General features: G+C 54.3%; 1 protein-coding gene and 1 long non-coding RNA gene across 5 annotated transcripts in view; one reads left to right on the forward strand and one right to left on the reverse strand.

The window, feature by feature from the left end:
- The window catches only part of DLG3 (discs large MAGUK scaffold protein 3), a 75244-nt gene extending 52214 nt beyond the window's left edge, over nucleotides 1–23030 (reverse strand). For 3 of the 4 annotated variants that reach the window (XM_059859207.1, XM_059859206.1, XM_059859205.1), the window contains exons 1-4: nucleotides 22946–23030; nucleotides 20786–20917; nucleotides 13092–13240; nucleotides 11363–11512 (exon numbers count right to left, since the gene is read on the reverse strand). In XM_059859207.1, the coding sequence (XP_059715190.1) occupies nucleotides 11363–11512; nucleotides 13092–13240; nucleotides 20786–20917; nucleotides 22946–22961 (447 nt within the window). In that variant the 5' untranslated portion in view covers nucleotides 22962–23030. Of the gene's footprint in view, nucleotides 1–11362; nucleotides 11513–13091; nucleotides 13241–20785; nucleotides 20920–22945 lie in introns of those variants that run through there. The other variant, XM_059859208.1, reaches the window with a different exon arrangement.
- Nucleotides 7558–15637, forward strand: LOC132333787 (uncharacterized). The gene is made up of 2 exons (XR_009488264.1): nucleotides 7558–7714; nucleotides 8268–15637. It is a non-coding gene; the product is annotated as an uncharacterized LOC132333787 (long non-coding RNA).
- Nucleotides 23031–23196: the final 166 nt, after the last annotated feature.

Genomic DNA, 23196 nt, shown 5'->3' on the forward strand with positions numbered 1-23196 from the left:
CACCAAGATGAAGCCAATGGCTGCACACCAGACAGTGTTTCCAGTGCAGAGCTCAGTGCCACAGGACACTGCAGACCCCAGGAGCTCACCAGGGCAGGGCAGGGCAGGGCAGGGCAGTGTGGGATGCCTGCATGCAAAACAAGCTTGTTGAGAATTAATCAATGAAAAACTGTGTTTGAGTGCATGGCAGGAAAGTGTGGAGTGCTGGCTTTAAGACAGGACTTTACACTTCAGGTTTTAAGAAATTAGGATTATCTCCACATCTTCTACCTCATTCTCACACCACAGAGCCAGCAGGGAGGGAGGAAGGTGGCCATCCTTGTGCCATCAGATGGGAATGACAGGAGGGACTGGGGCCAGACTGAAGCTGAGATAGAGGATTGCTGTAACAAAGTAGAGCAAAAAGCTTTGTAAAAAAGGGCAGGTGTCCAGTGTCTCCCTCCTGAGAGCAAAGGACATGAATTCCTTGTTGGCTCTCCAGCCATTGGCACCTCTGAGATAACTTAATCAATGAGATGTGCTCAGTACCTGGGCATAGCTAATTACTGCTCCACCCCAGCTGCAAACCTCCTTCCCAGTGTGCCTCCCACCCTGGCATGGCATGGTTAGGCTGCAGGGACCCTGCAGTGGCCCCTCCACTGCCATGGCCTTCCCCAAAGCCATCTTTGGGCCAAGGTCAGGCAGGAGCCCCAGTCTGCAAGAGGCTGACTTGGGTGGCAGGAGAGCACCAGGGACCTGCACAAGCAGAGTTTGTCACCCCAGCTGCTCACACCTGCCCTGCTCCAGACACATCCCCTGTCATTCTGTCCTGGGATGGGGGCAGGCAAGGACATGGGCATTCACTCGGGGAGGAAGTGCAGAAGCAAAGGGCAAGAGCTGTTAGGGAAAAATGCTTTAATAAGGAGCTGAGTGAACAATAAAGAGAAGCATTTAATTTGATTTTTTTTTCCCTTGCCATTTTTTCCCTTTTTTTGATGCATCCTCCACAAGGAAGGTGTCTGGTTCTTTCTATGCTCAGTCTCTGCAGCCTTCACAGCCATTCATGCAATGGGCATCCCCACATGGGAAACACCCTCACTGTCAGCCCTGGAGGTCCAGAATTACAGCCTCCACCCCACACCACTTCCCCACCTCTCTTATCTATTAGTGCCTCATTGCCAGTTGCAAACAGAGGGGTTTTGAGTCTCAGCTGCCACAGCTCTTTAGAGTCCTTCCTTACCTGCTTGCATCTCCCCTCCCCAAACTCCACATTTCCCATTTTAGCTGCCATGAGAGTTGTTTCATTCCTGTGCATTTGTAGTGAACTGCATGTGCCACTTGCTAACCCCAATTAAAAGGGAAAAAACCAATCCATGGTTGCTGCTGCCTGCTTGGAACGTTCCCTAATGCTGCACAGGACTTGGGATACCTAATCAAGCTCAAGAAGAGGCCAGGGCTGGTTGGCTAGGGCCATCCACATTCTGTGCTTCTCCAGCTTGTTTTAGTGAGTGGTGGCATTTTGGGAACTGGAGGTGGCTCTGCTGGGAGACCAAGTGAAGTAGGCACCTGCACTGGGGGCCCAGGCCTGTGTCTGGTAGGGCTGGCACAGTGCCCAGCACTCTGAGGCAGCTGTGGGCATCTTGCTGCAGTAATGTGAGCTTTGAGCAGGGCTAAAGGAGATGGGAGCTGATTTCCAGGCAGGTGCCTTCATGGAGGGAAGTGATTCAAGAGCTCTCTCATTCTCTACCCTCCTCCTACTGGTATTCTTCCCGTCTTATAAATCCCCGGAGATGATGCTATTTACAAGGACAGAGATGCACAGAGATGCACAGAGCTAGGTTTTGTCTGGTGTCACCGCATTTCAGCCCCTGCTGCTGCTGCCTTCCTCTTGCATCAAGTCCTGCGGGAAGAGGAAGGCAAGTGTGAGGCACCAGGCACTGGGGGTTTGCTGTACTTACAGCCCTTCTAGCATGGGGGATGTTTGCTGTACCTACAGCCCTTCCAGGAGCCAGGGATGGGAGGCAGGGGCATGCTGAAGGCAGCCAGTTCCTTGCAGAAACAGCAGTCACCTGAGGGCTTGACTGTCACCCAAGAGGAGCTGGGTCCTGCCAGGGGAACTGAAGCCACAGGTTTGCTCTGGGCCTGGCTGCAGGAGGAAGGGGAGGACAGTTTTTCATGGGGGTGGTACCTTTTTCCATCACAATCACCTGCAAAAAGACACCCAACACATGCAGCCCAGGGAAATATATCTGGGTGGGCAGGCTAGGAGGAGATGAGCAGCAAAAAGAGGGACCAGCTGAACTTGGCTCCGTCTGACAGCCAGTTCCTTAGCACTAACACAGACCCCACGAAGCAGGAATTTGCCATTTGCAGGGTCTGTGGCTTCTCAATTGGAACTTGAAGAGGTGCTCTGCAGCGCTGGCTGCACAGCTACTGTGGGCAAACTGGCCTGGAGGCTCCTGTGAGCACTGGAGGGTTTGTGCAGTCACAGCTGAGTGGGAAGAAGCAGGATAAGAAACATCTCACTCCATGGCTGTTCCTTCCTGCCACCAGCAGCAATTCACACTGGGAAAAGTGCAGCTGGGATAATAATAACCAGCCATACCAAGGGACCAATAGCTCTCAGCACTCTCAGGGCAGATGCCCAACAAATTATTCTCCTCCGGGGCCAAACCATTTTTATTCTATTAATGATCCCTGATACATTGCCTAGTTGCTGCATCCTTGCTTGTGGCAGCAATGGCATGAGAGTCTTTAATAGACACCAATGGCTGGTTTCTGCAACTCACATCATGGACAACTAAATGTCTTCTATGGCTGTTCTGGGGGAGGGGAGAGGAGTGATGGAGACCTGAAGCAGGTCCTTACAGCAGGGCTCAGGCTCCCTGCCTGTAAAGGAGAGCCTGGAGGCGTTATTTAATAACAGTCAAATGCAGCAGGCTGCATGGAATTGCTGACAGCCTCACAATGCCCACAGCTGCTCTCCCCATCCCTGGCAGGGATGCTCCTGCCCTGTGCTGGAGCACTCGAGGCATGGGCTGGCTGTGGGCTGCCTTGATGCCCTTCCCTCCGCAGCACGGGGAGCCTCGCTGCTGCAAGGGCACGGCAATTACAGCGCTGTGTCAATTACCCACGGCCCGGGGGTGCCCCCTCCTGTGTGTGCCGCATTTCCTCCAGAAAATGACAGAGCAGAGGGGAGGTTTGACACTGTGAGCAGGGCACAACTTCACCACTCCACACCAGGGTCACAGCAAGGTGTTTTGAAGTCTCACTGTCTTTAAGAGAAACGGTTGCTATTTTTTTTTTTTTTAGTCCTGTGCCTTGATGCCTAGTGTGACACCACCAGAAATCCTGTTTCCCTGAACCCTTCCCTAGTCCCAAGCTGTCCCTGGGTTTGGTCACATACATCAGCCCTAGCGGGAGCCAAACCCAGCCTGCCTGGGCTGTTCAAGCCTGCGGAGATCTCCTGGCTGCCTCTGCCTAACTGAAATGACCTTGGGGCCACAAAGCCCCACGGGCTGACTCTCAGGGCTCCTCACCAGGAGCCATCCCTGCAGGAACAGGCTCTCTCCTCGGAGTGGGTCAACACGTGGCTCTGAAAGGGAGGCAAGGGCTCAGCAGCACTCTGCCCACACCTGGGGCTGCCCGGGCATCACAGACTTGCCCAGCGGGATCTTTCCCCATCCGGGTCCCAGAGATGTCCCTTCCTCGAGTATTCCCACCCTGCCTGGGGAACAAGAAGAGGAACTCCGTGGGGAACACGCATTCCCCATTTCCCCTGGCCAGCCCTGCTCCAATCTGCCCCTTCCAGATTGAGCAAAGCCCATTCTGCACCTCCCACCGCCCACAGCCAGTGACTCACAGGGATGCTGGTGCCTCATCCGGGCAGTGCTGCCCCAGAACACACTTCCCGGCAGGGAAACCTGCCCAGCCGCGGGGAGACAAACCGGTGCCGGTGTCCCCTGGAGCCACGGGCACCCGCGGTGCACGGGAGGAGCGCGCCTGGCTGGCCCGGCGCTGCCCCTTTAAGGGAGGAAGAGTCGCTCGCAAATTTGTGAATGGCTGTCCCCGCCCCCGCCGCGAGCGCCGCCCGCCCGGCCAATCAGCGCGCGTGCCGCAGGCTCGCGGCCCGCGCACGGGGCCCTCTTAAAGGCGCAGCGCCGCCACCCGCCCGTCCCCACACGGCCGCTTCGGAAGCCCCGAGGTGACCTTCAGAGCGGGTCGCAGGCGCGGGATGAGGAGCCGCTCCTGAGGACAGGCACACCCCTGCCTTCCTCAAGAGCGACAGGCTAGCTACACAAGCCCTGGAGGGTGGTGGTGCTGAGGGTGATGTGCCAGCTTCCCTCACCCTGAATGCAGGGCTTGGACAGCGATGGTCAGGCCGCAAGGCCCGGACACCCACACTGGCCAGAGCACACGGCTGGGCTGAGTTCCCCACAAGGCCATGGGCTGCCAAGCCATGGTGTGAGGGAGAGCAGGCAGCTGGGAGAGCTGTTTCGTCACCCCACTCCTGTTCTAGGCCAGATCAGGAAGGCAGGAGCGCTCCCACAGCAGCAGAGCACTAAAGTTTACGAAATCTTCCTGCAGAAACACCCCTCGAGACTCAGCTGTGCAAAACCTACCCCTGCACAGAGGGGAAAGAGCTGTGCAGCATGTGCCAAGGGGGAGGGAATGAACAGTGCAACATCGGGATTGCAATAAACCCAGCTCCAGGTGCAGCCTGGTCTCCCCTGCACTGCAGCGCAGTGCCCTCTCCTTGCTCTGCCACTGCTCCTCCCTCAGTCTGTTCTAGGCCAGGCTGTGAAATGATCTGGTCTAAAAATACCCCTTCAAGGGGGGGACAGCCCAGCAGGACACTGCCGTGTTTCCTGGACACGTGCAGGTGGGAAGCTGGTGGTGAGGCTGGGGAAGCAGTGCTGGCCAGGCAGGATGGTCTCCATGCCAGTGCTTTGGGCACAGACATTGGTGTACCTGAGCAGTGCCAGCCCCTACAGCTATCCAGGCCACAGACTGCAGGAGGCCTTTGCCTCAGCCTCAATACTTGGAATAATTTTTAGGTGCGATGGCAGTGAGATTCCTACAAGGTGCTTTGTGCCTGCAGGCTGCAGGGCTCGGGAAGGTGCAGCCCTGGGATGAATCCTTGCTGCTCCCTGCAACAGGGCAGGGACTGGCTTGAAATGCAGCCACTGCTGCAGCCACGCACGGTTTAACCCTCCCAGAGCAGGCAGAGCAAGGCAAGAGGAGCCAGCACACAGCAGAGAGCACCTTTCCAAGGGCTCACGCTTGGATTCACAAGAGGGATGGTTTCCAAACCCACACTCATTTACTGTCCTCCCCCTGCACTTCCCCTAGCTCCTACCAATGCTGAGGATAATACATCTCTCAGCGTAGCTTGATACTGATCCTCCAAATCCTAAAGACCATAAACCTTCATGAGCAGTTATCGTGGCTGCTTTATTTATAACAGTGCCAGTACTGCCTCTGCCACCAGAATCCTGATCTCTGTCCAGCCTGATGCCATTAAGATGCAGTGACGTTCCCCCAGCTCCAGCACTCCAGATAGAAAGCAGCTGGCTTGCCAGGCTCTGCCTTCAAGCTTGGTTTGCTTCTATAAAAATGGCGAGGAGAGCTCGTTTGTTTTGCAGAAATGCACCTGGGGCATTTGTCCTCACCCTTCTGAGGTGCTGGGGCTGCAATGTGGAGGGGTGGAAGAGAAGGTGGCATATTCCATGCTCTAGCTCCACGTTTCCTGAGCCCCTGGTGGGTCTATGCTACTGGAGACAGGCTCCAGCACTTTGTTTTGGTTGCAGTGGAAATATGGTCAACCACCTGACAAGGCAGAGCAGGGAAGGAGGAACCTGGTGCTGCTCTGTGGACCCTGCAGCAGCACATTTGGGTAACTTGATGAGCACAGCAGACAGAGACCCAGCAGAGGCAGTGCAGGAGCTCACAGCTCCTGGCCAAGACACCAGTGGGCCTGGCCCCGATCAGTCCCTCTGCTGCTGGAGATGCCTGTGAATGGTCTTGGCTCTTGACTTCAGACCTACACATGGAGCCCCTGAGTGTGAATCTCATCAGTGTGCAAGTTCTCCAGCAGCTGTGCTCCCTTGGGGACAGGGAGATGCAAACACTACATGGAGGCAAAGCTGAAGCACTGATCTGCAGGGAGGATGGATGGATGGAAGGATGGAAGGATGGAAAGATGGAAGGATGGATGGAGGGACTCCAAGCCTGTGTGGATGGCTCTGGAGCATGGCTCTCTGTTGGATACTCCCCAGAGCCTCCCCCTCACTGTTCGCTTTCTGTCATTGCATGCGGAGAGCTGCATGCACTCACACCATCAATATACCTTCAAAACAGTGACAATGACTTGGGTGAATGGAGACACCACATCCATCAAGATTTTCCTATGCTGCACAGCCAGAAACACCTTGTGTCTGCAAGGATCTTCCTTTTGCTGCTGGTTTTAGACAAAAAGTCCCCAAGTAGAGTAGGAATAGGTGACCATGAATGAGATTTTGGTTTGACAGCCTGGTGGCTCTACTGACTTCTTCATCCTTTGCTAAAGCTTGATATTGAGCTGGGAGAACTGAAGTCTAAGCATGTCCATCTCTCCAGCAGGAATAGCAAGAGCCTCTAGTAAAGCTGAGGCCATTCAACCCCAAAATGCCCACTGAAGTGACAGCTCTTACTGACACAGCCCTTGCTGACCCCCTCTTTGAGCAGCAGCATCCATGGGACACAGGCTGCCCAGCTGGGTGTCCCTGCTGTGCAGGGCTGATGTGTGGTTCAATCTGTGTGTTACTACAGACAGACACCCTCTTGAGTTCAGCACTTTGGCTTCTGAGCCTGTGTCTGCGATGTCAAAACACAAAATCGCTGGAGAGCATCTGAATGCCCTGAAGCAACCTCTGGGCACAAAGTGGCTCAGGAGACACTGGGCAACAGCCTCTGGGCTGGGGGTTGTAGCTTTTCTTCTCTGCTTCTCCTAAAATCAACATGCTCTCCCTTTTGCGTGGGGATGCAATGGGGAGGGAAGAGTTCCCCCAGGAGATGGTTGTTTCTGTGATCCCATTGCTTGAGCATTAGCCACTTCCTGGGATTTTGGGGTTGCAGGGCCGATGCTGATGAGCTCAGGTTGAGATAAAGAAGTGGCCTGCTTAAGTCTGGCGTACAGCAATGGCTTCAGCTGCCTGCCCAGTCAGCCCTCAGAGAGGGCATGGGGTGCTGGGGACAGCAGGGCACATGCAACCGAGCAACCTGACAGGGGCTTCTTCCTGGGGCTGCATTCACTGTTAGACGTTTGCCTACACCAGAGATCTGCTTTATTTCCCTGACGCTCCACGCAACAGCAAACAGCTCCGTGGTGCTTCCCGTCTCCTGAATCTCACAGAGAAAATGGAGAGCGGTGAGGCTGCAGCCAAGGCAGGGGAGCAGGGAGCTCACAGCCGGCATCTCGGCAGCTGCAGCATCTGCCACACGCCCATCCCATCCTGACCCTCCGCTCCCGCCAGGCAAAGGTGCACAGCACGGGAACGCCCTTCGGTCCGGCCAAAGGCACACTGGGAAAGAGGAAAAAACACTTGAAACAAGGACGGGAGAAGCAGACAGCCGGTCGCCACGCTGGCGGCACAGCTCGCCTTTCTCTGCCAAATGCCCCAGGGAGCTCCATGGACCTGTTCGGCACTTGGGCCGTGGGTTATGAGGCACACGGATGCATCTTCTTCCGCAGCAGGTGCAGCAGAGAGGGCTCCTAACACCCCGACAGGGCGTTTCTGCCGGAGCTGTGTCCTCCCTGGGACACAGGGAGGGGGACCGGGGCATCTCTGGCCTCAGCCCGCAGGGCTGAAGCGCAGACCGCCGCTCTCACGCTGCGGGGCGCTCAGAGGCACCGCACACAGCCGGAGCCTGCCGGAGCAGCAGTGACCCCTGCCAGCGAGCTCTCCTCTTCACCGGTGATTGCGGGGCACGCATGGAATGCCTGCCCTCTGAGGCAGCCTCCTCGCACTCCCCATCATATCAGGACCTGCTGTTGCTCCGTGTCAGCTGTCAGGCTGAGGCAGGGCAGAGCTGTGAGCTGAGGAACGCCTCGGCAGGCGGGAGGGATGCTCGGGCAGGCGGGGGCGGAGGGGCGGCCCCGCACTGGCGCGGTGACAGGGAGGGAGTCACAGCGGCTGCGGAGCCGCGCTGGGGAGCAGGAGAGGGTGGCAGGGGAAGAGCAGCGCTTCCTCGCAGGCGCAAAGCTCTGCTCATCAGCGGCATTGTTCCTCTTCCATTTATCTTTACAGCTGGCTGCTCCCTGCACAGAGGATGAAAACGGCGTTTACGGAGAGCAGCAGCCTCCTTGGCAGCCTTGGAGCACAGGCGAGTGACACCGGCCACACGAGCGTCCTCCTGAGTCTTCCCGCAGCTCATGAGCCCTGAGAGGCCCTGCTGAGGCTCGGGAAAAAGCTGAAATGTAGGATTCAGCAAACAGAACCCCACAAGCCCCAGAACTCAGACAGGGTTTTGCCTCTATTAGCCTCAACAGGGCTTTTTATCTGGCAAAGTCCCTTTGCTCTTGCCCCGTTGAGAGCTGAATATCCACTTTGCCACGGAGAGATGGTTTCAGCCCACTAAGCCTCAACAGGAAGCACATGTTGCTGTATTTACCGGCACCTCTTCCTTTGTAGCAGCCATTTGCACGCTGCAGGGCTCTTCAGAGCACACCCATACCCTTGCCAGCAGGCAGAAATTTCCTGTTCCTGGAAGCATTTGTGTGGAGAGGCAATCTATTTGACATGCATCTTCCTGGCTGCAGCAGGTCATGGTAGCTTTTGCTCTGTTAACATTGCCGTGGAGAGCTGTGGGCAGGGGAGAGGACAAAGCCAGGGCAACGGAAAACTTATTCACATTGATGGATGCAGTAAGAGAATTGCACTTAGTTCAGGTAGGAAAAGCCAGTTCATTGTGTTGCCTTTCATCGGTGGCAGGGTGTCCACTAGAGTTCTCATTCCTGGGCTGATGGCACCAGGGTGGCAGCTGCTGCTCCCCTGCCCTAGCATTAACTATCATTAACTTATAAAAGCTTCCCTGATTCTTCCAAATGCCATTGGCCAGCTCAGGTATTTTTCTGAAACCTGCTTTGGAAATGCCTGTGGCATAAAAAGCACACAATGAAGGCTAAAAAGCAGTAAGTCCCCATGGAGCAGGGCAGGAGCTGGGTGTGTAGGTGTTGTGCAGCCCTGGTGCTGTCCTGCATGCTGTTGCTGTTGAGAACTGACATGGGATTTGATGCTGGCAGGAGCTGAGGTGTCCTCAGTGCCTTCATGCAGGAGTGAAGGAGGAGAAACAGGGCCTGTGCTGTGGTCCAGCAGCACAGCCCTGCCCCAGGCACCTGGGGAACTGCTGAAAATGCTTCCCTCTGTCAGGGCAAGGCTTGTATTCAGCAGTGAAGGTGACATCCTGGGAAAGGCTCACCACTGTGATGAAGAACTCTGCATCCCAGCACAGGGGCTGCTGCAGACCAGCTCTGCTCGAGCCTGCAGCTCTCCAGCACTGCTTGGCTCCAGTTTTCATGAAAGCTGCTGGGTTTCTGCAGAAAGCCAAGTTTCAGGCAGGACTACAGGCATGGCAATACCTGGCACTGAACACCACCATCTTCACAGTTTTTCACCTCCAGCTCCCTGCTCTGCCTGCAGTCATGCTGTGAAATGACCATCCTCTGGGATGAAGGAGGCTGCAGATGAGAGCCCTGCCAGAGCACAGTGCTCCCAGAGTCCCAGTCTGCCCACCCAGGTCCCCATTGTTCCTCCATCCCAGGGCAGTGACCCCCTGCTCAGGGCTGGCAGCTGCAGCCCCTGCAAATGGGTGACCCCTAAAGCTCCAGCACCTGGCACCAAGGACTGGCCCCATGCTGACACAGGCTAGGAAAGAAGGAGGCTGAAAAGAATGACAGGAATTATTTCAGGTCTGGAACAACCTGCCTCAACAGTGAGCGAGTGAAGAAGCCAATCTGTTTAGTTTATCTAAGGGAAAGTTAAGAGGGAACTTAGATGCATCTATAAATACCTACATGTTGGGAACATTCTGATTGCCAAGGTCCTTCATCCTAGCAAACAAAGGCAGCAAAATTTCCTTGGTGCTGGGAGCTAAACCAAGAGAAGTACAGGCTAACAGTAAAATACAGATTTTTAATGTGAAGGATAAATAATCATCAGGCCAGCCAGGTCAGGGACTGAGCAGATTCCCCATTGCATGAAGCCTTAAAATCAAAACTAGGTGTCTGCTGCTAAAGGAGACATTGCAACTCAGCCAGACATTTGGGGCTGGATGCAAGAGCTGCTGTACTTCATGGCCTGGGACAGTTAGGAAGAAAATCCCTTAAAATCACAACAGAATCTGTTCCCAATTGCTCAGGTTCTCACCCCCTCATGGGTTTTACCCTATGATTCCCCTGTGGTGGTGTTTCCCACCCACTGGCAAATGGAAATCAGCAGCCAAGCTCATCTTCTTGTCATATTCAGAAAACCACTGTCTCGCCCTTCAAAAACTGCTAAAGATATGGTGAATGATTGAAAATGTAGAGAGAAACAAGAGAAAAGGAGAAATTAAACAGTAAGAGAAAAAAAAATGGGGTGTTACCCATTTTATTGCAGTCCAGAAAAAGAAGGGAAACATTTAAAAAAGGACAGAAGAGAGGCAGTGCAATTTTTGTATTTAAAATACTTTGGAAGAATACTTAAGACTTAGCAAACAAGCATTGTTTCAAACTTTGCCAAGAAAAACAACATTTTCATATAATTTTAAATCTGTGGTGAGCTCCATTCTTCCTGGCCACTTCATCCTTCCCAAAAGTGCATTTTGCCCTTCACTCATCCCTAAAACTCCCCTCAAATGCGAAGCCCAAAGGATTTTCTTGCACCAGGTGGAGGCTGAGCTTTACGATGCACATCCAAATAAATGGTGTTTCCAAGTAAATAAGACAGCAGAGAAAAGCTCCTGGGAAGCTGAGGAACGGACCTGCCATTTAAGAGCTCAGAGAAAAAAATATGGAAATCTGCAACGTGGGAGCGTGCCAGCGCCGGGGGCGAGAGGGACGGGCCTGGGAGGATTTCCAGCTCCACGCAGCCTCGTTATTCCTGCGCCACATCCACCTGCCCTCCCAGCCCTGAGGGCTGGCACAAGTGCTAAGGCAAGGGGATGATTTCAGTGCTGTCCAGCCCCTGGCACAAGTGACTGCTCGATTTTCTGGTGTGAGCATCAGCAGAACAGCCAGGAGGACACACTACCAGCCCCAGGGGAGGGACACGCCGCGCCCGCGGTGCTGAGAGCGCGTGGCTCCGGCGCTGTCCCCTCAGTGCCAGGCAGGGTGGGAGGTGGCGTGGGGCGCACGGAGGCTCACCTGGGGCAGGGTGCTGTGAGAGCTGAGCACCAGGCTGCAGACACTGGCTGGTGCCTCTGTCCGCCGTGCTGTCACCCGCACCAGCCGTGGCGCCATCCCCGCAGCGCTGTCCCCTGCAGCGAGCCTCTGCTCACGGTCCCAGGAGCTGCCCTGAAACGACACAAGTGGGGGGACACGTGGGCAGGGCAGGCCAGCTGCCTCCAGGCTCTCCGCTGCTTCTGGAAGGGCCAAAAGGAGCTTTCCCCCATGCAAGGGGAATGGTACCTTTGATGGGCATCCCCCCTCTCAAGGCAGCCTGCCTGGCACTGGCCCCAGGGCCAGCAGGGTCACTGCAGGCAACAGTGGAGGTTTGCTGGCCCCAGACTCTGGGACTGTGCCATTGCTGGGTTGCATTTCATGTTTCAGCAACACAAGACAGCTCAAACACATTTTTTTGGGGGAAGGAGGAGAGATTTGATGGTGTCAGTGGCTTGGGCTGTGTTCAGTGCCAGGAAGCCCTGCAACTGGATGCTTTTTTCATCCCCCTTGCAGACAGGGCACAGTGGAAGGAGCAGGGGCACCGCCCACACTACCTGTGCAAGGCCAACAGTTGCTTCCCTGCTCGTTTCCACATTAATTTTTCAATGTCCTTGTTCAGTCTTGGGGATTCATAGACTGGCCTGGCCACAGAGACTGGTGGCTATTGCCAGCAGAGTTCACTGTTGGGTCGATCAAGGCTACAGCACACCCAAAAAAACCAAAGCAGGATCCCACTGCTTATGGCATACCAGCATTAAAAATTTGTTCTTAAACACATCCTAGAGGAGTGCAGGTTTGACTTTAACTAGAGGGACTGGCAATGTGAAGAGGGTCAAGAAAAAATGGGACTATAGCAGTTCCTGAGTCAGAGGAACACAAATATCTCCTGCAGTGCTTGTGGGCTGTTTTGTCCTCCTTGTTCTTGATCCCCAAACGCCTTTAAAGTGTTCTTTCTCAGATGATATCATTCAGCTCCATCTTCCCTGTGTGACACTTAAATTTGGAGTACCCCCAGGTATATGATGGGAAGCCAGTTCAGTCTCTGAGGCAGAAAATGGTGTTTATCTGATAAGGTTATTTCACTGAAAGGAGGAATCCCTGAATTTTTGCATTTCTGCACAAGTGTATCCCTAGATTAGGGTGATCCTACAGCATCCCATGTCAGGGCAGTGAGTGGGGGATGGAAAGAAGGCCTGCAAAGACATGAGGCAATTTTATTTACCTTGGTGCCTTTGAGATAACTGAGACCCTACTGCTCAATTCCTGCCTCTCCACCTGGTATCTTTTAGAACGCTGTTGAAAATTGAAGAGAATGCAAATAAGAGAGACACAAGTTATCTGAAAGCTGGGAAAAAATCCTGAAAAGGGAAACTTGAAAGACTTAGCCTACTTCATTTATCAAAAGTGGCTGGATCAGAGAGCTGAAACACCTCCATGGGAGACAGTGTCAGACAGGAGCAAATAATCCAGCTGCAACTGCAGAGCAGGAGCCAGAGCCGGAGCTGTTCACATTACAAGTTATTCAATTAACACTTGTGAACCAGAGAGGTTGCCTCATTAATGAGACAAGCTATCACAGAGAATGTGTGGGAACAGCCTGGATGTGATCTGGGCAGGCTGTGGTGGCCAGCAGCCCCTGTGCCCCTTGAGTCCCTCTCAGCACAGGAGTGTGCAGGGTTTGGCCCTGCAGCACCATGACGGTGGCTCTTACCTCAGGCAGGTTTTGGGGCTCTGTGGGTGTGACTGTGGAGCTGGGCTCACTGCCCCCAAGCTGCTGCCTGGCTGTGCCATGATGTGCATCCAGGCTCGGAGACTGCTCGGGTGCAGAGCGCAGCGTGAAATCGTAGAATTCATGGATATCTGCAAAACAGCAGGAGAAACATCCTCAGGACCAGGGGGCAGCCTGATGCCTGAAAGCAGCCTCTGTGGGGTGCAGCACCTGTGACCTCCACTCTGCCCCCAGGGTCTGAGCCCTCTGTGAGAGGGCTCTGCTGTCCCCCTGTGCTTGCTGTGTTGCCCACCACACCCCCTGTGCAAGGCAGGAGGTGGAGTGGGGTGCCTGGCTCACTGTGCAGTGCCCATGGCTCTGGAAGGCGTGGGATTGTCCACAGAGCAGTGACCACACAGTCCACAGGGACTAAGAGCAAACTGTGCTCAGCAGCATCAATCCAACACCCAGCCCATCCTGCTCTCCCCCAGGCTGTGCCAGCCCCAGGCATGGCCCCCTGTCCCTGCTGCTCTGACAAGCCTCCTGCACCAGGCAGCCCCTGCCCTGACACCGATGGGCTATTCCCTCCCCATCACAGCCCCCCACCAACCTATGGAGGGGCTCCCTTCCCAGGGGACAGGCAGAGAAGCCACAGGGCACTCAGTGCACAAGCTCTAAAGCTGATGACTACAGCTCTGTTAACCCCAGCTCCCTCCCTGATATCTCCCCTCTTCCACCTGCATGCTGCCACAACAGGTATCAAGCACCCTCATTCTGGGCTCCAAGGACCTGAGTCAGCTGCTGTAAACCACAGTGGCTCTAGAGAGAGGCATGAAAATGGGGTATGCCAGCCCTCACTGCTCCAGAGACACTTATGGGGTGAGACTGGGATCTGAGAGCAGCTGCCCGGGTATAGCTCCAGAGGTGGGAACCCAGCCAGGAGGATTTTACCTTCTCCAGGTCACACACAGAGGATTCCAGGGAGCAGAAGGGCTGCAGTGGGCTCTGCTCCTCCCTAAGGAAGCTCCCACTGCTGCACACTCAGGCAGCTGCTGGCCCCTGGCAGTCCCCAGTTATCTCCAGAGCCAGCACCTCCAGAGTGGTCAACATATCCACTGCAGAAGTGTTTTAATTTCAAAAAGGAAACTACATCAGAGGTGAGAACTTGTTTTTATGAAGAAACTGAAAGGGGTAACAAAAACTTGTGGGAGGCTCTCAGCCTGTTTAGAGAGACCCACTGGGACATCAGAACAGACATGGAGTGTCTGGCTGGAGGATACTGTAAAGGCAAAAGGGAGGAAAGCAAGGCTTGACTGCAGAGGAAAAGAAGCTATTGAAAATGAGAAGACATTTATCTAAGCTGCTGAAGCTGCATCTAAATGAGAAAACCAGAATGGATGGTAAATGCTGTCAGGTTAAAGGTAAAGCTCCAAGAGGTCAGCCAAAAGAGTTTGGTAAACGCCTTCCAAAAGCCATAAAAAAAGTCATAAATCCCTTCAAGCACCTGGGAAACAGGAAGCCTGGCAGAGCCTGCAGGGCCAAAAAGTCAAGGCAGCATAAATGAGCACTTGAAGCAGGAAAAGACACAGCAGGAACCTGAGATTATTTTCTGTACCTGCATCTGCTGTGGAGGAAGCTGGAGAGCTCCACTTCTGTGAGTGACTGGAGGGGCAAACTGTGGCTCTCACTGGAAGGGGATGTGGCAGCTCCCATGGCACTCCCTGGGAGCTCAGGGATGAAGCACCTGCACTTGCCCTCCAGTCTGTGATTTCTCACCTGAAACTATGCCACAGCCTGGCATCACAAGGTATTAAACACCCACATCACAAAGATTTCACCAGGAAATCCGGTGAGCATTGGCAGTGCAAGCAGGGACATGCTGGCCACTGCCTGAGGCTGGTCCCTGGCTGCAGCAGGATGCTCTGCCTAAGCAGGGACACAGCAGCTGGAAATTTGTCTTACAGGTTCATCAGTGAAGGCCTGAGAGAGGAGGGTCTGCTAAGCAGTGTAAGATCAAGTGAGGAGGGTCTGCTGTTTTTAGTGCTGAAAAATACTGAGACCAGCTTGACCAAACTGTCAGACCCCACCATGAGGACAGGCAAGACATGCTCCCTGACTGGAGCTGGGAGCAGCAAGGATGTGCACTCGGATATGGAAGTGAGAGTCAGGAGTGGTGAGAAGAAGAAATGAAAGAGCTGCTCGCACCTTTTTCAGCACAAAGCATATTTTGCTGACTAATAATCTAAAAAATGCACATGACTGACAGTCAATCACTTTATACTATAAAAGGCCAGTCACACTTTTTGCACAGTGAGGACTTCTATCATACCTCCCTAAGCTGTGTGAAGATCCTTCCCTTGAGTGGGGACACCCCTCAAGGTCACTCCTCGAGGCTGAGTCAAAGAGATTTGCCCTTGGTCATTAGTATGGATGAGTGACATCAATCTCTACTTAGTAGTTGTTTAGCTAGCTTTAATATAGTTTCAAAAACAGTGCACTACACTAGTAGTTATAGCTATCCATATTGTTTAGTAAATAATTCTGATTAAGCTCTTTTTTTTTTCTAATCCTTATCGTAATAAATTTAAACAAATTATTTAATATATTTATATAAATACATTAGGTTTATCATCCTTAATCCTGTGGGACAAAATTGTATAAAGGTTCAATTACACCTGTATAATCCTTTAGACATACACCATTGACAAAGTCTGGGGCTAAACTGGATCCAGCTACACCCAGGCTCCTCTCTGAGGATGAGTTTAGAAAGGAAGGGTGTCCTTTCTTCACCTCGTGACTCAACAGGAGGGGTTTTATAATAAACTTTGTCTGAAGCTCCCACTCTGCCCATGACACCAGGGCTGCTTTCACAGAGCAGGGCTGCACGCCCAGGCACAATTCCCCATCCTCTCTTCCAGTGCTTAACCACGTGCCCATGCACTGCAGCAGCACATCCCTGATGCAGATGGGACAAGAGCAGCTTCAACCCCCGTCTTCCAGCTCCCAGGGGCTGCCTGATCTGCTGAGCTCCCAGCTGTAGGGGCAAAGCTGATACAAATCTCAGCTGCTGGCAGACCAGCTGGGTGCCCAAGGGCAGCCCAGCCAGGTTCTGTGGCTGCCCAAGTGCAGGGAGCACTGTGCCACTGCCTGGCATCAGTGCCACTTTTGGAGCTGCTGTTTTGTGCTGCCAGGCTCTGTCCTGTGCCCTGGGAGACATATGGCAGCTGGCAAAGATGGGAAGAGTAGTAGTCCCCAGATGTACCCACTGCACCTGGGGCACCCCTTCTACAGCCCCCAGGCTGCTGGCAGCCCCTGAAATCCTCCCAAATCAGACACGAGGTTGCAGCAAGCCCTCACTTCACAGCCAGAGACACTGGACTTTGTTTTCATGCTAAAACATCTCTCCCTCTGGATATAAAAATAATAATTGCGTAACAGGATAGCAGCAGCTTCTGGCTGCATGGATTATGCTGGGAACACACAAAACTTTGCAAGAATGAAAACAGGATTTGAAAGGCTCCATTGTGGGGGTGTGCTGCTGCTGGCACCCCCGTTTGTCACCCATCTGCTGCAGGAACACAGCCTGGGGTAACCCAGCTGGCAAGGAGCCTGAAGGGCAGGAAACTTGTCCCCTGAAGCAGCCACTCTCCACCTCCAAAACCCTCAGCCCAGTTTAGATGCTTGCCAGAAGAGAGAATTGTTGCTGGCACCAGGGATTAGAGGAGTTTCAGGATTGGTGGACAGGGTTCAGGCAGCAAAGGACAGAAGTACACATGCACTTGGCATTAAGATAATATAAATATATGCTGGTTTCCCTCATTTCTTATGAGCATCACAAATTGTACAAGTCTGCCTCACCTGTGCACTTTAAGAGCAGCACTACCTGAAAAGCCTCCATAAGAGGACGTTGTGGTACCAAAAGATGAAGCTGCATGTTCTGTCTCACAGCCCAGTTTCTGTGTGATGACATGCAAATGCATTCTGGATCTAATAAGGAAAAGTAACTCAAGATTTACAGAGATTAGAATTTTTTGAACAATTTTTCCTGGGGTTAACACATCAAATAAATGTCATTAAATATTTCTATAGCACCAGCATCTGTGCACTAAAGCAGTGCCCTTGTGCCAGCCAGCACATTGGGGAAGAAAATGACATTTTTTCCCCAATGTGTGCACTGTCACCAGCTGCAGCACACAGATTTACCCCAAGCAGAAACCCCAGCCTTGCAGCAGACCCATTGCCATTCACACCCATGGCTGCACAGCTGATCTTTTCCACGCAAGCTGCAACTTTCCATCCTTGCTATGGGCAAATCTGCAAGAGGAGGAGTCCTCAGGGTTGGGAAGTCTCCAGATTCCTCCAGTTTTCCACGCTGGCTCCTGCAGCCACCCGGTGAAGCCATTACATCATGCCCAGCTGTGCTGTCAGCAAGCAGGTCTTGCTGGGGTTTTGCACCTGCCCCTCCTTCTGCCTTCACCACATCAGGATGCTCATGAGGAAACTTTTGTGGGGTAAAAGAAGCTGCAGGGGAGGATTGGGAGCCCAAGCAGCTGACAGGACCTACAGAGGTCTGCACTGGCCGGTGCTCAGGCACAGGAGAGAAGCTGAATCCCAGAGGATTTTCAGGAGGAGCTTGGCCCCTTGGGCTGCTGGCAGTTGGGACAGCTGGACACACACAAACCCTGCCTGTCCAGCTTCTCCCACTGCAAAGGGCACAAGGGCCCCTTTCAGCCCCGGCTTTGGGAAGGAAAGGTCAGGGAGCTGCTTTTGTGTGCAAGCCCCATCCTCCCCAGCAGTACAAGAGACCAAGCACCTCCCTGAGGGGCTCCACCGAGCAAAGGGAAAGCGGGGTCACCATAGCCCCAGCCCAGGCTTCTGGAGCACCCCTCTGCTGGGCTGTTTCCTTGCAAGTCACGCACTTGGCTCCACAGCCTCAGACACGGAGAGAGGGGCCAGGAGAAGGGAGCCAGCACAGCCTGTTTTCCCTCTGCACAGCCAAGGAATTTCTTTTGTGCTGAGCAGGGTTTGGCACATTCCAGCGCAGAGCAGCTCCCGCAGCGCCGGGCCGTGCCGAGCCAGCCGTGGCACTGCCGGGACAGGAGCTGTCCTGGCACGGGCAGTGTGGCCCCGGCACAGGCAGCTCCAGGGACAGGGAAGTGGTCACAAGGATTTAAAGGGCTGGGTCATGCTCAGAGGAGTTTGGCAGAACACTGTGCATGTGCAGAGCAATGCTGGGTATGATTGCAGCGACTGACCCATCCAGCACAACACTGACACATCCTAGACACAACAGAGGCTGGGGCTTCTGGAGACCCCAAACCAGCTTATTCTTTAAAAAAAAAAGCATACAGAAAGTCATATCCCTAGCATTTTTCACGTGGACTAACTTGGCAAACTCCATGATGTTTGGCACTGCTGGTAGCTCTACTATGGCCTGATGCATTTTGATCTTCTAACTCCAACCAGCCAGTGTGTGCTCTAGGAGAGCACTGCCTGCAGGAGCAGGAAGCCTGAGGACAGGGATGGACCACGCTCACACATTCATCTTCCCCCAGGGGCTGAAAAAAGCAGGGCTGTGTTGCTGAAAGGCTGCAAGAGGAGACACCTCTGCAGGCTAAGGCCTCTCCAGAGCCAGAAACTTCTGGCATGGCATGGGGCAGTGAGATGGGAGCTCTGAACTGAGCAGTGTCTGTGCTCTCCTGCAAATCCTCCTCCCACACCCAGCCAGCCCTGTGACTCGGAGCAGACTTCAGACAGAGACACAGTGGCCCACTGGGAAAAGGAGGGGTGAAAATAAAAATGAAAATAGAAATGTTCCATCACCCTTGCAGTGCTGTTCCTGTGCTCCAGTGGGTACGGACATGGACACGAGGCAACCCAGTGTGTGCCAGCTGTGTGTGGCCACAGTGAGCACATAGCCAGACACAATGTCCATGCTGGGACAGAGACATTCACAAACCCACATTCCAAGGGGAAGCAGGGAGAGGGAGTTGAGGAGGGGGGCGGAAGTAATTAATGCAAATTCCTAGTTTAGGTAAACACATCTAGAGAAAGGCTCGCTCCGGCACGGGGAGTTAATATCCTGTTAAACCAGTTAAAAAGGTCACCAGTAAACAAGAGACACTCCCAACACTCCCTTGTGCCAGGGCTGATAGGACACCAAGACAAACAGCTGAAAGCAGGGAGCAGGGACGCTGCAGCATCCGCCTGCCAGCCTGCAGCTGCAGCCAGCTCGTGTTCTCTGCAGCCACGCTCTCTCCACAGCACTTCTGCACTAACAGCGGCAGCCCTGGGCCTTGGGAAAGCTGCTTTGCTGCCTTCACACAGCCCCAGGGAGGACTGGCCAGCACACAAAAGCAGCCAGGGATGTTGGGCTAATGTCAGGTTGGTCAAGGTCACAGCCCTGCTGGGGATCCCTGCCTTCAGGCTGGGGATCATTTAGAGAGCAGGGTGTATAAATTAAGAGATAAGAAAGGAGATGTACACTGGCTCCTTCAGTATGAGGGCCCACCTGTTCTGAGGAGTGCACCCTTGGCACATGCCTCTGCTGCTGCAGATATTGGCACAGACATTCCAGCACAAGACCTTTAAATGGACATGCTGGGACTGAAAGTCTCCAGGTGATGCTCCAACAGCAAGAGAGAAAAAAGGATAGAATAAAATTACTCAGGACACAGCATTCAACTTCATCTTCAATGGAAAACCTGAAGCACAGAGGAGCTGCTGGCAACTCATCTCTGCAGGCACAGAAGTGGAACTCAGGCTGCAGAGGTGTGAAGAAAAGGTGAGAGCTGCCAAGAGAACAGCGAGGGGGAGCACCAGGGCTGAGACAGCCTTGGGTCAAAATGCACTGAGAGTGAGCCACAGAGCCCATGTGGAGCTCTGCACCCTGGGGCCTGGGTCTTCTTCTAAGAGTGCAGAGCCTCTGGGATGCTTTCCCTTCCACCCCACCAGGGAAACTCAGCTTCTTTCCCAGGAGATTCAGGAACAGAAACCACCAGGGCTGCATGCATTTCCCAAGGCCCACAGTGAACAGAACTTGAGGAGAATAGCAAGATAGCTGTGTGTGCAAGATAGCTGTGTGTCTTGCACTGAGAAGCTGCTTAGTCCAGAAACACTTCAGCTGCATTTGTCTCAATCCACATGGAGAACTTTATACCGTGCTCAAAATGCCATTTTCTGGTGTCCAGCCCCAAGATAAGCCTGGCTGTTGTGTGTGAAATGGAACGGCAGGAACAGTGTGTTTCTCACAAGTGCTGGTGGGTCTAAGCATAAGAAAGGACAGAATGCCCCAAAGGAGCTTGGGTACATGTGGGTTCTCTCTTAAAGACAGAAAGATCTAGTTTTCCTTCCTGGACACACCTGGGCTGCACTGCACAGAGTGTGCTCGCAGCAGGGCAGGATCCTTTAGCAGGTGCTGGATAGATCAGGCATGGCCTGATCAAGAAGGTGTTACCCCTTGTCCTCAGTCAGACTGAGGAATGCTGTTCTCTACAAACACCCAGTGATTGCAGCCCTGGTATCTCCTGCCTAAGCCCTGGAGGGGAAAGACAGCCCAGCTCCCTGGCATTGCATGCCATGTGTTACCACAGAATGCACTGGTCAGTGCCAGGCACCAGCATGGGATCAGGCTCCCAGGAAACCCCACTAAACACAAGGTTGCAAGGACTGCAAGGGACTGCAAGGCAGGGGCTTACCCAGCAGAGCCTGGAAGAGTTCACTTTGGAAGATGTGCGAAACTTTTCCAATAGAAGCTTTTAACTCCTGCTCCTCCGGGGACCGCAGGGTGCTTTGGTATCTGGTCAGAATTTCCACTGCCCGTTCAGTGTCTGCAGAGATGACACAGGAGTAACAAGGCATTAACATTGTTGGATGTTAAGGGAAGGGTTGAGTTCAGCCTGGGATAATGCCTCAAGCTGCCTTCCAGTCTGGATTTTTAAAAGTCAGACAGCAACAAAAGCAGCCTCCCTTACACACACCTTGGAAAGCTAACCCTGCTGAGAGCCACTGAGGGCCCACAGCAGAGGCCCGGGCAGGGACTGGAGGACAGGTAGTTCTGCCACCAACCCTGAAAATCAGGGGCTAAAGTCAGATTGACTCAACTCTGAACCCTGTGGCATTGGGCAGCTTGAACACCTCTGCCACATCCCAGGCACAGAAGCTGTTCAGGAGCTGGACACATTCTGGTTGCACAGGGCTATGAATACTACTGCAGGAACTGCAGCCTCCCACATAGGGCCAGATGGCTGCAGCAAAGCTGAGCGTAGGCCCATTCACGTAGTGCAAACAGCTCAGCTACAGGAGTGGCAAAACTTGGGTTGCTATGGGGTAAAGCATAAGAACTGCTCAAAGCAGCAAGCAGCCGTGGGTCAGGAGGAGACAAGTGGGAAAGGAACATGATGCCTTGGGGTCAGTGGAGATGCTGGTGAGGAGGGGAGCTGGAAGCTGCCATGAAGCAACATTTTGGTTAATGACTGGGCTAGACATAGCAATGAGAAAACCCTGGACCTAAAATAGTGGAGCTGTGATCTCTCTGCCTGGACACCTCCACACTTCTCTGGGCAGACAGCCAGAGCTGCCAGTGCAGCCTCGACCTCAGATGTGAGCCATGTCTCAGGCAGGTGGTGAGCTCCTGTGGACCTTCAGACCATCCCTGCCCCATCAGTAGATGTCTCCCTTTGTCACCCAGGCAGACTGCAGACAAAGAGTGTCTGTGTGAGAAGGCAGGGAAGCTGTCCCGCCACTGCTGGAGACTCATCTTTTAAGCCAGGAACTCATGCAGAAAGGATGACCCTGCTCATCACAGGGCTCTCGAGAATTCAGGTCATCAAACAAGGGGGCCTGTGTCTGCTCGGGTATGTGCCACCTGGTGTCCCAGCTCGCCCAGCCTTCCAGCTTCTCCTCGGCTGAAAGGGAAAGGGAAAGAGGGTCCTCCTGCCTGTGTCACCAGCCCACACTGACTCATCGTGGGAGCAGAACAGGGAAAGGAGTCTGGGGAAGCGTAAACAGCTTTGACTTGGAGCTGGGCTCCACACTTGCTCCAGGAAAAGCAGGGACTGAGCTTTATAGCAATCCTAACCCTGTGCTATTACTAAGAGCTTCCTTTTCTGCAAAATAAAACAGTGGCTTCAGACACTGCCCAGCGCACCATGAGCAGGTCTGAGATCTCACTGCCTGGTCATTCCTGACCTTATCAGCAGAACTAAAGAAGCTAATGGAGAGCTGGGGCCACCACACCAGGACACAAAGACTGTGAACCTGGTGTAAACTTCCCACCGCAGCCCAGGCTGCGAAGCAAGAGCAGCGCGCACCGCGCTGACCCCTGTGCTGCCGGCCACCCGTACCGGGTGACAGCCAGCTGCAGCAGGGCACTGCTGGCTCCCGATCTGGGCAAGTGCTGTGCACCCAGCGTGGCAGGGAGACCACAGGACCCTTCCTACAGCTCCCAAGAAATAGCACACAGTGTCCAGGGCCCATCTCCACGTGCCTCAAGGTGCACGCAAGTCCCACGTACAGGAAATCCCTTCTGGCAGAGCCCAAACCCCCATGACCGCTCTCCGCCCCGCAGCACGCAAGGGATCTGCAAGAAGAGCATCCCACGGCCACCCTCTCTGAGCCACGGCAGCACAGCGCGTCCACAGCCCGAGGAGGGCGTGGAGCGAGAGCTCCCAGTCCTCGGGTCTTAACCCCTGGCTCGCACGGCCGCCCGTGGTGGGGAGGGAGGGCGGGAGGTGCCCGGCAGTAGCGCGGAGCACCGGGCGCTGTCCCAGCGCCGGTCACGGCGGGGCAGACACTTGTTGAGCGCGCGGCCGCGGTGCCCCGGCGCGGCGGGCAGGGCCGGGCAGTGCGCTCCTTACCTTCCCGGCGGATCATCGCTCCGCCGTGGCCGACGGCCGCTCCGCTCCGTGCCAGCCCGCGAGCGGCCGAGCCGCCGCCCGCCCCGCCCCGCCCCGCCCGAGCCGGCCGGGAGCCGCCCCCCGGCCGCGGGCACCGCCTCCGGGAGCGCCCCGCCACCGCCGCTCCGAGCCCGCCGGGCCGCGGGCAGGCTCGGCCTGCGCCCCGGGAGCCGCGCCCCGCTCGGCCTCCCCTCGCTGCCCGCTGCGGAGGG

Source organism: Haemorhous mexicanus, chromosome 14, assembly GCF_027477595.1.
Source record: "Haemorhous mexicanus isolate bHaeMex1 chromosome 14, bHaeMex1.pri, whole genome shotgun sequence".
Classification (NCBI taxonomy): Eukaryota; Metazoa; Chordata; class Aves; order Passeriformes; family Fringillidae; genus Haemorhous; species Haemorhous mexicanus.